General features: G+C 49.0%; 1 protein-coding gene across 7 annotated transcripts in view; it reads right to left on the bottom strand.

Moving 5' to 3' along the window:
- nfixb (nuclear factor I/Xb) overlaps positions 1 to 12,882 on the bottom strand; it is a 376,438-nt gene that overhangs the window by 32,684 nt on the left and 330,872 nt on the right. For all 7 annotated transcript variants that reach the window (XM_078235068.1, XM_078235067.1, XM_078235072.1 and 4 more), the window contains one exon: positions 11,445 to 11,536. In XM_078235068.1, coding sequence (XP_078091194.1) covers positions 11,445 to 11,536 — 92 coding nt within the window. The remainder of the gene's footprint in view (positions 1 to 11,444; positions 11,537 to 12,882) is intronic.

Below are 12,882 nucleotides of genomic sequence, written 5' to 3'. Positions count from 1 at the left end.
GGACAATTTAGCATGGCCACACATCTTTGGACACTAAGGGGCAATTTAGCACGGCCAATCCACCTAACCTGCACATCTTTGGACTGTGGGAGAAAACCGGAGCACCCGGAGGAAACCCACGCAGACACAGGGAGAATGAGCAGACTCCGCACAGACTGTCACTCGAGGCTGGGACTGAACCCGGGTCCCTGGCACTGTGAGGCAGTAGTGCTAACCACTGTGCCACCGTGCCACCCATCAGATCTTGTAATGTAAAGTTGGTATAAAGAATTCAAGAGCAGAAAAGACTGAAATATATATATTTTGAAACCTGATCTAATGTTATGGCTACGCTTTTTATTGCGCTGATTTCTTCAGGATCAACTGGATTCCGGGTTAATTAGATTCAGAGTTTGTATAGTAAGCAAATACTGTTTAAACATTTGTAGAGTAGGATTACACGGCAGAGATTGGTACTCCAACATCCTCTCATTTATATTTCAATGAAGGCAGAGAGGAAACTAAGGAACTTTGTGATATAAGTTTTTTTAAAGTTTATTTATTAGTGTCACAAGTAAGCTTACATTAACACTGCAATGAAGTTACTGTGAAAATCCCCTAGTCGCCACACTCCGGCGCCTGTTCGGGTACCAGACCAGAGGTGAGAAAACCGCAGGGCCAAATCATACAGAAAAGCTTATTCATTTATTGGTGTCACAGGTAGGCTTACATTCCTTGAATGAAGTAACTTCATTGCAGTGTTAATGTAAGCCTACTTGCGACACGAATAAACTTTTAAAAATCAACACTGCAATGAAGTTACTGTGAAAATCCCCTAGTCGCCACACTCCGGCGCCTGTTCGGGTAACACTGAGGGAGAATTTAGCACGGCCAATGCACCCTAACCAGCACGTCTTTCGGATTGTGGGAGGAAACCGGAGGACCCATGCAGACACGGGGAGAATGTGCCGACTCCACACAGACAGTGACCCAGGCTGGGAATCGAACCCGGGTCACCTGGCGCTGTGCGGCAGCGGCGCTAACCACTGTGCCACCGTGACATGGGCTTGAACTGATAATGGCCAGGTGGCCCACATTCCAAGAAGGATGGATTGATCCTCCTCATTTCCAATGTTCAAATGTATCTTTTTCCCCACAATAGGTTGTCGTTGCAAGAGATGGTCAGAGGCTGGGAATTCTGTGTGGAGTAACTCATCTCCTGTCTCCCCAAAGCCTGATGTATCAGAGCTTGGAGTGGCTCCTGCTCTGATGAAGACCGCAAGAAACTACAAAGGTCCAATCCATCACGGAAACCAGCTTCCCATCCATTGACTCCGTCTACACTTCCCGCTACCTCAGGAAAGCAGCCAGCATAATCAAAGACCCCACACACCCTGGACATTCTCTCTTCCACCTTCTTCCATCGGGAAAAAGATACAAAGATCTGAGGTCACGTACCAGCCGACTCGAGAACAGCTTCTTCCCTGCTGCCATCAGACTTTTGAATGGACCTACCTTGCATCAAGCTGATCTTTCTCTACACCCTAGCTATGGGTGGCAGTGGCAAGCACTGCTGCCTCACAGTGCCAGGGATCCGGGTTCGATTCCCGCCTTGGGTCACTGTCTATGTCGAGTTTGCACATTCTCCCCATGTCTGCGTTTCTTCCCACAGTCCAAAGATGTGCAGGTTAGGTGGATTGGCCATGATAAATTGCCCCTTAGTGTCAGGGGTAAATGCATGGGGTTCTGGGGATGGGGCCTGGGGGGGACTGTGGTCGGTGCAGACTCGATGGGCCAAATGGCCTCCTTCAGCACTGTAGGATTCTATGAGTGTAACACTACATTCTGCTCCTTCTCCCTTATGTATTCTATGAACGGTATGCATTGTCTGTATATCACGTAAAAAACAATACTTTTTTCAGCATACTAATACACGTGGCAATAATAAATCAAATCAAAACCCTGAGCACCATCTACAAGGCACAAGTCAGGAGTGTGATGGAATACTCTCCACTTGCCTGGATGGGCGCAGCTCCAACAACACTCAAGAAGCTCGACACCATCCAGGACAAAGCAGCCCCGCTTGACTGGCACATCTACCAACATTCATGCCCTCCACCACCAACGCACAGTGGCAGCCATGTCTACCATCCATAGCAACTCGCCAAGGCTCCTTCGATAGCACCGCCCAAACACACAAACTCTACCATCTAGGAAGACCAGGGTGGCAGACGCATGGGGGAACCACCACTAGGATAGGGCAGGGAGGTGGCCTGGGTGAGATGCCCCTTTGGAGAGTTGGCGCTGACTCGATGGGCTGAATGGTCTCCTTCTGCACTGTCGGGATTCTATGGTGACTGAAGCTGGGATTTTCCAGTCCTTCCAGCGGGATTCCGCTAGCTCGCCCAATTTTCCAGCCCGCCTGAAACCCTTGTCAATTGTGGTTAAAAACCCATCTGGCTCACTAATGTCCCTTTAGGGAAGGAAATCTGCCGTCCTTACCCGGTCGAGCCTACATGTGACTTCAGAGCCACAGCAATGTGGTTGAAATGGTCGCTCGAGCCACTCAATTCAAGGGCAATCAGGTGTGGGTAACAAGTGCTGGCCTCCCCAGTGACGCCCACGTCCCGTGAAAGTATAAACAATAACAGAATGTGGCCAGATTCATAACCATGATGGATTTTGGCCCTGTGCTTGCTTTGGAAGCAGCCTTAAGGGTCTTTGCAAAAGGAATTGGATATACACATGAAGGGGTCTGTAATAAGTCTGCAGCGACAGACATTCCTTCACCAAATTCCCTTTATTTACAAACTCTAACAGCAGTACACCGAGTGCTCGCAGTCAGCAGTCTACCTCCGGGGGTGCCAGAGGAACTGACACGCCCGGTTAAATACAAGGCAAAGACTCCATGATTGGCCCATCAATTGGATCCTTAATCAGGGAGTTCATGCTCCAATAGGCCGACCTCAATGGCCTGATTGAAGTCATAGAATCATAGAAACATACAGTGCAGAAGGAGGCCATTCGGCCCATCGGGTCTGCACCGGCCGCAATCCCACTCAGGCTCCATCCCCATAACCCCATGCATTTACCCTAGCTAATCCCCCTGACACTAAGAGGCAATTTAGAATGGCCAATCCACCTAACCCACACGTCTTCCGGACTGTGGGAGGAAACTGGAGGAAGCCCACACAGACACGTGGCACAATGGTTATCACCGCGCCTCACAGCGCCAGGGTCCCGGGTTCAATTCCAGATTACTGTCTGTGTGGAGTTTGCACATTCTGTGCATGGGTTTCCTCCGGGTGCTCCAGTTTCCAGCCATGGTCCAAAGACGTGCAAGTTAGGTTGATTGGCCATGCTAAATAAGACTCTTCGTGTCAGTGGGATTAGCGAGGGTAAATGCATGGGGTTATGGAGATGGGACCTGGGTGGGATTGTAGTCGGTGCAGGCTCGATGGGCCGAATGGCCTCCTTCTGCACTGCAGGGATTCTACGATCTTTGGACATAAGGGTCAATTTAGCATGGCTGATCCAACTAACCAGCACGTCTTTCTGACTGTGGGAGGAAACCGGAGCGTCCGGAGGAAACCCAACGCAGACACGGGGAGAATGTGCAGACTCCGCACGGACAGCGACCCAAGCCGGGAATCGAACCTGGGTCCCTGGCGCTGTGAGGCAGCAGTGCTAACCACTGTGCCACCGAGCCAACCAAGTCATTACAGGGACGAATTGTCCTTGGGGGAGAGAGTGGGACTAATTGGATAGGCCTTTGTGGCTCAGGCATGATGGGCCTACAGGCCGATGTTGGCGCGATATAATTCTGGTGACGAAGCCTGTTTTTAATACAATATAAATTGGACTTAAGCCCTGTGGGTCCATATCATATTGCATTCATTAGACAATGCAAAAACAAACAGTGAACAATATCCCATTCATTTCTGCAGATTCACTGTATCCTGTCTTAGGTTCTGGATGAGTTTGTTTAATCGCAAGTTATTTTCCTCATTGTTGGCGGTTTTCCAACCCACAACAAAGTCTAAATAAACCATCCTTCCCCCAAATTTCTTGGCGTCAAATAAATAAATAAGACTAACCTAGCAATGACCTAAAGAGCTAAAACCGCAGAATTCCTCCAAACCTTGTCCTTTGTGGACCAATCCAATTGATAAGGAGTTCTCCGTCAACCAGCGCACTTCAATGTTCCGCTCCCGCTCCGTGAGGTGGATGTTACGGACCGAACAGAGAGGTGCGATGCCCTTCTGTGGCAACGGTGTTGGGCTGGCAGTTAGGGGACTGACCTAGCAACCCCGAGGTCTGAGGTTCAAATCCCACCTGAGCCATTTTATGGAGTTCAATTCCTAGAAGCTACACCAGGAAAAATGTCCATTGCAAAACTCCCTTTCAGACAAGGCACCTGCCATCCACACTCAGTCTGGACTACACATTGGACACAGTCCAAAGGAGAACTTTTTCTTTTAATTAATTCATTGGTGGGACGTGGGCGTCGGTGGCTGGGCCAGCGACCATTTATTGCCCATCCCTAATTGCCCCTTGAACTGTGCGGCTTGCTAGACCGTTTCACACAGCGTGTTTTTAAGAGTCAACCACATTGCTGTGGCTCTGGGTCACATGTAGGCCGGACCGGGAACGACGGCAGATGTACACCGTGGGTGGCGTGGTGGCACAGTGCTTAGCACTGCTGCCTCACAGCGACAGGGACCCGGGTTCGATTCCCGGCTTGGGTCACTGTCTGTGTGGAGTCTGCACGTTCTCCTCGTGTCTGCGTGGGTTTCCTCCGGGTGCTCCGGTTTCCTCCCACAGTCCAAAGATGTGCCGGTTAGGTGGATTGGCCGTGCTAAATTCAGGGTAGATCATTTAGGACGGAGGTGAGGAGACATTTCTTCACCCAAAGAGTGGTGAGCCTGTGGGATTCATTACCACAGGAAGTAGTTGATGCCAAAACATTGAATGTATTCAAGAGGCGGCTGGATATAGCACTTGGGGCGAGTGGGATCAAAGGTTATGGGGGGAAAGCAGGATTAGGCTATTGAGTTGGATGATCAGCCACGATGGTGATGAATGGCGGAGCAGGCTCGAAGGGCCGAATGGCCTCTCCTGCTTCAATCTTCCATGTAAATTGCCCCTTAGTGTCAGGACTAGCTAGGGTAAATGCATGGGGTTGTGGGGATAGGACCTGGGTGGGATTGTGGTTGGTGCAGACTCGATGGGCCGAATGGCCTCCTTCTGTACTGTAGGGATTCTATGATTTCCTTCTCTAAAGGACATTCGTGAACCAGATGGGTTTTTCTGACAATTGACAATAGCTTCACAGTCATCAGTAGATTCTTAACTCCAGATATTTTTTTAGTATTGAATTCAAATGCCACCTTCTACCGTGGTGGGTTCGAACCCAGGTCCCCAGAACATTAGCTGAGTTTCTGGTTTAATACTCTAACAATCAGTTCATGGTCATCATTAGACTTTTAATTCCAGATTTTTATTGAATTCAGATTTCACCATCGGCTGTGGTAGGATTCGAACCCGGGTCCCCAGAGCATCACCCTGGGTCTAGCGACAATAGCACTACACTACCACCACCGGGCTAATTCCTGGGACAAGAGGGTTGTCCTATCAAGACAAATAGTCTGGGTCTGTATTCCTTGGAGTTTAGAGATTGAGGAGTGACCTTATTCAAATCTCGTAGTTGCCACACTCCAGCGCCTGTTCGGGGACACTGAGGGAGAATTTAGCACGGCCAATGCACCCTAACCAGCACGTCTTTCGGACTGTGGGAGGAAACCGGAGCACCCGGAGGAAACCCATGCAGACACGGGGAGAACGTTCAGACTTAAAGTTAAAGTTTATTTATTAGTCACAAGAATGGCTTACATTAACACTGCAATGAAGTTACTGTGAAATTCCCCCAGTCGCCACACTCCGGCGCCTGTTCGAGTCAATGCACCCTAACCAGCACGTCTTTCGGATTGTGGGAGGAAACTGGAGCGCCCGGAGGAAACACATACAGGCACGGGGGAGAACATGCAAACTCCGCACAGACAGTGACCCAAGCCGGGAATCAAACCCGGGTCCCTGACGCTGTGAGGCAGCAGCGCTAACCACTGTGCCACCGCGCCACCCTGAATATACCTGCGTTCTTGTGTACACCTGACTCAAGTCTCTTAACGCAGGGTGGACTCGTGGTCAGATAAAAAGAGGCAAAAATGACGATTGTGAAATGAGACAAAAAGGACGCTGAGGTGACCTCGGGCTGAACAACAAACATAGCCTTGCTGGCATCAACAACACCATCTTGCATTTATATGGCACCTTTATGATTGCAAAAGGTCCCAGGAGTGCTATCGGACAACAAAGCCACATAAGGAGGCACAACAGGACAAGTTACCCAAAATGTGGTCAACGATGTGGCTTATAAGAAGCATCGTAAAGGAGAAGATAGTTGGAGAGGTTTCGAAAGCTGGAGAGGTTTAGGGTTTCCAGAATTTTGGGCCTAGGTATGTGAAGGCCTGGTCACCAACAGCGGAGCAGGGAAAATTGGGATTTGATTTATTATTGTCACATGTATTAACATACAGTGAAAAGTATTGTTTCTTGCGCGCTATACAGACAAAGCATACCATTCATAGAGAAGGAAAGGAGAGAGTGCAGAATGTAGTTGTATAGTCATAGCTAGGGTGTAGAGAAAGATCAACTTAATGCGAGGTAAGTCCATTCAAAAGTCTGACAGCAGCAGGGAAGAAGCTGTTCTTGAGTCGGTTGGTACGTGACCTCAGACCTTTGTATCTTTTTCCCGATAGAAGAAGGTGGAAGAGAGAATGTCCGGGGTGCGTGGGGTCCTTAATTATGCTGGCTGCTTTGCCGACGCAGCGGGAAGTGTAGACAGAGTCAATGGATGGGAGGCTGGTTTGCGTGATGGATTGGGCTACATTCACAACCTTTTGTAGTTTCTTGTGGTCTTGGGCAGAGCAGGAGCCATACCAAGCTGTGATACAACCAGAAAGAATGCTTTCTATGGTGCATCTGTATAAGTTGGTGAGAATCGTAGCTGACATGCCAAATTTCCTTCGTGTTCTGAGAACGTAGAGGCGTTGGTGGGGCTTTCTTAACTATAGTGTCGGCATGGGGGGGACCAGGGCAGGTTGTTGGTGATCTGGACACCTAAAATCTTGAAGCTCTCGACCCTTTCTACTTCGTCCCCATTGATGTAGATAGGGGCATGTTCTCCTTTACGCTTCCTGAAGTCAATGACAATCTCCTTTGTTTTGTTGACATTAAGGGAGAGATTATTGTTGCCACACCAGGGATGGCTAAGGGGCCAGGGTTGGAGGAGCGATGAGCTTTCAGGGGTTGTGGAAGAAGTCATCAAGGAGGGAGGGTTAGAGGCCATGGAAAGACTGGAAACCAAGGCTGAGGATTTTGAAATCAAGGTTTGGTTTGGCCGAGGGTCAGTATAGGCTGGAGAGCGCAGGAGTGAAGGTGAAGGGGATTTGGTAAGAGCAAGGATTTGGACAGCAGATGAACTCAAGTTGACTTCAAATATCAATTCTGAAATGAACTATTTATAATGAAATGGAGGCCAGTCTGGCCTCTGACGATACTGTGCCATTAAGAAAAGTATTTTAGTCATTTGCAGGGTCTGTTTTGAAAATGTTTTTTGTATTATTGGTGCCATTTTGTCTATAACTGGCATCCTGCATTGTTACTGCAGCAGTATAATTGTTCCTAATTGCTGGAATGTTTGGGTTAATCTGGACTAATGCTATTCTGGTGGTCCCCTGGGGTTTTGCAGAGTAGGATTTGATTAGGTTGATTGACAGTTAAGGTCATATGACTGGGTGGAGCTAGGCTTACAGAGAGTATGCAAGGTTAGTTGCTGTTTGGGAGCTGTAGATAGGAGTATCCCTTTCCGTCTCTGAAGTCTGGAGACTGGAAGCTGCCAGAGACTAGGTTTCCTTCTCTGAGGTTCTGCTGTTTGAGGATATATCCTTCTCTGGAAACTGCTGTCTGGATCTCTGCCTTGAGGTGTTAAAAGGCTGGAAATCTAATACCCACATCAGCATATTTGGTTTCTGTGCTAACTGGTTCTACAAAATTGATACATGTCAATGCGGGGATATTGCTAAATTGGAACAATAGAGATAGCTAGCTGTTAAGAATTATATTTTGTCATGTTTAAGTATTTTAATTGTAAGAAGTTATGCTGATTCTCTTTTTGTGCTAACTGTGTTGTTAAATAAAGTTTATTTGATAAAAGCTCCCTAGTGGGTCACTTGAATCATACCCGGAGTGAAACAAATTTTGCCTAATGCCAAAATCAAAAGGAAAAATTAACTGCATTATATACCTTGGAGATTCAGGTCTGGTCTTTAACACATCTAATTGAGATATTTTTCTTATAAAGTCCTAATAAAATGATATACTTTTTCAAACATGGGAGGTACGCTAATGTGAAGCTGCAGACCTTACCTGACCTCTTTCCTGCCAGTATCTCAATAGAATCATACAATTCCTACAGTGCAGAAGGAGGCCATTCGGCCCATCAAGCCTGTACTGACCACAATCCCACCCAGGCCCTATCCCTGTAACACCACATATTTATCCTGCTACTCTCCCTGACACGAAGGGGCAATTTAGCATGGCTGATCCAACTAACCCGCACATCTTTGGACTGTAAGGGTGGGATTTTCCAGCTGCACTCACCTCAACACAGGAAAATCCCACCCCAGGTCAATGGACATTTCCATGGACAATGATCCGACCCATGACAATTCCCGTGCCGGGCAGGATGGGAGAATTCCAGTTCAAGGGTCAATTTAGCATGGCCAATCCACCTAACCTGCACACCTTTGGAGTGTGGGAGGAAACCGGAGCACCTGGAGGAAACCCACGCAGATACGGGGAGAATGTGCAAACTCCAAACAGACAGTGACCCAAGCCAGGAATCGAACCTGGGTCCCTGGAGCTGTGAGGCAGCAGTGCTAACCACTCTGCCACCATGGCGCCCATGGTTCAAAAGGTTACTTTTGAAAATTTATTGGCTAAGTCCAGCATTTGTTTCCCATCGCTAATTGCCCTGGAGAAGGTGGTGGTGACCTGCCTTCTTAAACCACTGCAGTCCATCTGGTGTTGGTACACCCACAATGTTGTTAGGGGTGGCACGGTGGCGCAGTGGTTAGCACTGCTGCCTCACAGGGATGGGAGAATTCCGGCCCATGGGGCAATTTAGCATGGCCAACCCACCTAACCTGCACATCTTTGGACACTAAGGGACAATTTAGCATGGCCAATCCACCTAACCTTCATGTCTTTGAATACTAAGGGGCAATTTAGCATGGCCAACCCACCTAACCTGCACATCTTTGGACACTAAGGGGCAATTTAGCATGGCCAATCCACCTAACCTGCACATCTTTGGACACTGAGGGGCAATTTAGCATGGCCAATCCACCTAACCCGCACATCTTTGGACACTAAGGGGCAATTTAGCATGGCCAATCCACCCAACCTGGACATCTTTGGAGTGTGGGAGGAAACCGGAGCACCCGGAGGAAACCCACGCAGACAAGGGGAGAATATGCAAACTCCGCACTGACAGTCATCCGAGGCCGGAATCGAACCCGGGTCCCTGGCGCTGTGAGGCAGCAGTGCTAACCACTGCGCTGCCGTGCCGAATCAAGCACCTCCCGAGCTATTTCAGCTCCTCAATCTCATCATCCCGCTGCCTCGCTCAGTGCCGTCGGTTATATTTTATGAACTGCGTACAGTTCCTCTGCATCACAATGTGAAAATTATTAAGAATAATATGAACAATATGCGCAAAGAATGATCCTGCAAACCTTCGCTGGTCTCTGCTCCACCAAACAAACCATTCGGTGCCCATTACCGCGCCCAGCTTTCCTGTTGCCAACTCAGCTTTCGTTCAGGTCAGTAAACTCACTAATAACTTAATGTTGTGCAGAAGCAGCAAGTCTGGAAATGTCTCCCGGACAGGCAGAGGAGATTACCTTTCCTCTTTCATCCAAAATTGAACGAGTTAATTGCACAAAGGATGCCTGGGGGGGAAGTGACGTAGTGGGCGAGTAACTGAAATGGGCCGGAACTGGACAACTGACCCAGAGGCCCTGGGACAGGAGCTCAAATCCAGGGGTGTTGGGGAGGGGGGAATCAGAATTTGAATTCAATTTGTTAATAAATCTAGAATTAAAAAAGCTTGCCTCGATTATGATGAAGCGATAATAATGGGTTCACCGATGTCCCCTTTAGGGAAGGATATCTGCCATCCTTACCCAGTCTGGACTACACCTGACTCCAGATGCACAGCAATGAGGTTGATTCATCACAGTGCCACAGTGGTTAGCACTGCTGCCTCACAGCGCCAGGGACCTGGGTTTGATTCCACTGTCTGTGTGGAGTCTGCACGCTCTCCCCGTGTCTGCGTGGGTTTCCTCCGGGTGCTCCGGTTTCCTTCCACAGTCCAAAGGTGTGCAGGTTAGGTGGATTAGCCATGTTAAATTGCCATTTAGTGTCCAAAGATGTGTAGGCTAGGTGGATTGGCCATGCTAAATTGCCCCTTAGTGTCCAAAGATGTGTAGGCTAGGTGGATTGGCCATGCTAAATTGTCCCTTAGTGTGTAAAGATGTGTAGGTGAGGTGGATTGGCCAAGCTAAATTGCCCCTTAGTGTCCAAAGATGTGTAGGCTAGGTGGATTGGCCATGCTAAATTGTCCCTTAGTGTGTAAAGATGTATAGGTTAGGTGGATTGGCCATGCTAAATTGCCCCTTAGTGTCCAAAGATGTGTAGGCTAGGTGGATTGGCCATGCTAAATTGTCCCTTAGTGTGTAAAGATGTATAGGTTAGGTGGATTGGCCAAGCTAAATTGCCCCTTAGTGTCCAAAGATGTGTAGGCTAGGTGGATTGGCCATGCTAAATTACCTTTTAGTGTCCCAAGGTGTGCAGGTTAGGTGAATTGGCCATGCTAAATTGCCCCTTAGCGTCCAAAGATGTGCGGGTTCGGTTGATGCTAAATGTGCGGGGTTATGGGGATAGTGCAAGTGCGGGGTGGGCCTGGGCAAGACGCTCTGTTGGAGAGTTGGTTCAGACTCGATGGGCTGAATGGCCTCTTTCTGCATGTCCGGATTCCAGGGTCCGATGTTTGCATTGACCAGGTCCTCACATTGCAGATCAAACGCTACCAAAGAGGGAGATGGGTTAAAACCCCAAAACGCCGTGTTTCGCTGTCCTATTGGTCGTCTGGCCTACCCTGGACCTACCCCACGGTGGGGGAAATCAGCTGCTAATCATCAAATGAAAACACGCCAGGTGGTCGGCTACATTAGGCGTCACCGGGAGAGGTGCGGCATGTCTCACGGTTATGCCCCTCGCTCTCTTATCCAGCTCGCTCTTACACAAATGGCGAACAGAAGGTTGGAGAACATCCCACTAACCTGTGACTGCTGTGGGATATTTACAAAGTTCCCATCCCGTGGTCCAATGCTGACAAACCGGTTTGCAGAGGAGGAGCTGGGTGTTGAGTAGGCTGCGAAGGGAAAATAAAAAGAGTGAGACATTCCCGGAAACGCAAGGGAGAGTTTTGGTTACATTCTACTCCAAGGAACTGGCAAACCCCTTCCATGGCCTGGGTAGGCCATTCCACATTTTCTCACTCGCCTTTCCTGTGAGTGTTGTTGGTGGTGGGTGGGTGGATGTGGGGGTGGAGGGGAGGTGGTGCGGGGTGGGGGGGGGGGGAATGGAATTCGAATCGTAGGATCCTACAGTGCAGAAGGAGGCCATTCGGCCCATCGAGCCTGCACCGACCACAATCCCACCTGCCCCTATCCCCGTGACTCCATGTATTTACCCCAGTTAGTCCCCCTGACACTAAGGGACAATTTAGCACGACCAATCCACCTAACCCGCACATCTTTGGAGTGTGGGAGGAAACCGGAGCACCCGGAGGAAACCCACGCAGACACGGGGAGAATGTGCAAACTCCACACAGACAGTGACCCGAGGCCGGGATTCGAACCCAGGTCCCTGGTGCTGTGAGGCAGCAGCGCTAACCGCTGTGCCACCGTACTGCCAGGCCTGTGGTTGCCAATGGACATGACTGCGGGTGTTGGGTGAGCTTTATGGACACATAGGAGCAGAAGTAGACCATTCGGCCCCTTGAGCCTGCTACGCCAGATCAAATCTGAAACAAAAACAGAAAATGCTGGAAAATCTCAGCAGGTCTGACAGCATCTGTGGAGAGAGAATGGAGCCAACCTTTCGAGTCTGGATGACCCTTCGTCAGAGTCCTTCTGAAGCCTACCACATTCCTCAGGCAGTCCCTTAACCATCTGTACCTCTGTTCTGCCATTCACACATTCCGATCACTTAATGGACACTTTTAGCGCCTTTTTCCCAGCCTTCTTCATCTTCGTTTACATTCCCTTTGTCCAATTATAACCCCCCCCCATAATATAAATCTCTGCTGATTCTCTTTGCTCTGAGCTCTGACCAAAGGTTATCCAGACTGGAAACATTGGCTCTATTCTCTCTCCACAGACGCTGTCAGACCTGCTGGGTATCTCCAGGAATTTTCTGTTTTTGCTTCTGATTCCGACATCCACAGTGTTCTGCCTTTTATCTTATGATCAGAGCTGATCTGTCTGTGTTTCAAATTCCACATTTCTATCCAACTCACAATAACCTTTGATCCCCTTGTCTAACAAGGATCTATCTACCTCCACATTTAAAATACTCAGTGACCCCGCCTCCACCGCCTTCTCAGGCAGAGAGGTCCAAAGTCACACGACCTTGGAATCATAGAATCCCTGCAGCACAGAAGGAGGCCATTCGGCCCATCGAGTCTGCACTGACCACAATCCTACACAGCCCCTA

The sequence above is a fragment of the Mustelus asterias genome, chromosome 19, assembly GCF_964213995.1.
Source record: "Mustelus asterias chromosome 19, sMusAst1.hap1.1, whole genome shotgun sequence".
NCBI classification, from domain to species: Eukaryota; Metazoa; Chordata; class Chondrichthyes; order Carcharhiniformes; family Triakidae; genus Mustelus; species Mustelus asterias.
This window is presented reverse-complemented; position numbering and strand designations above follow the sequence as displayed.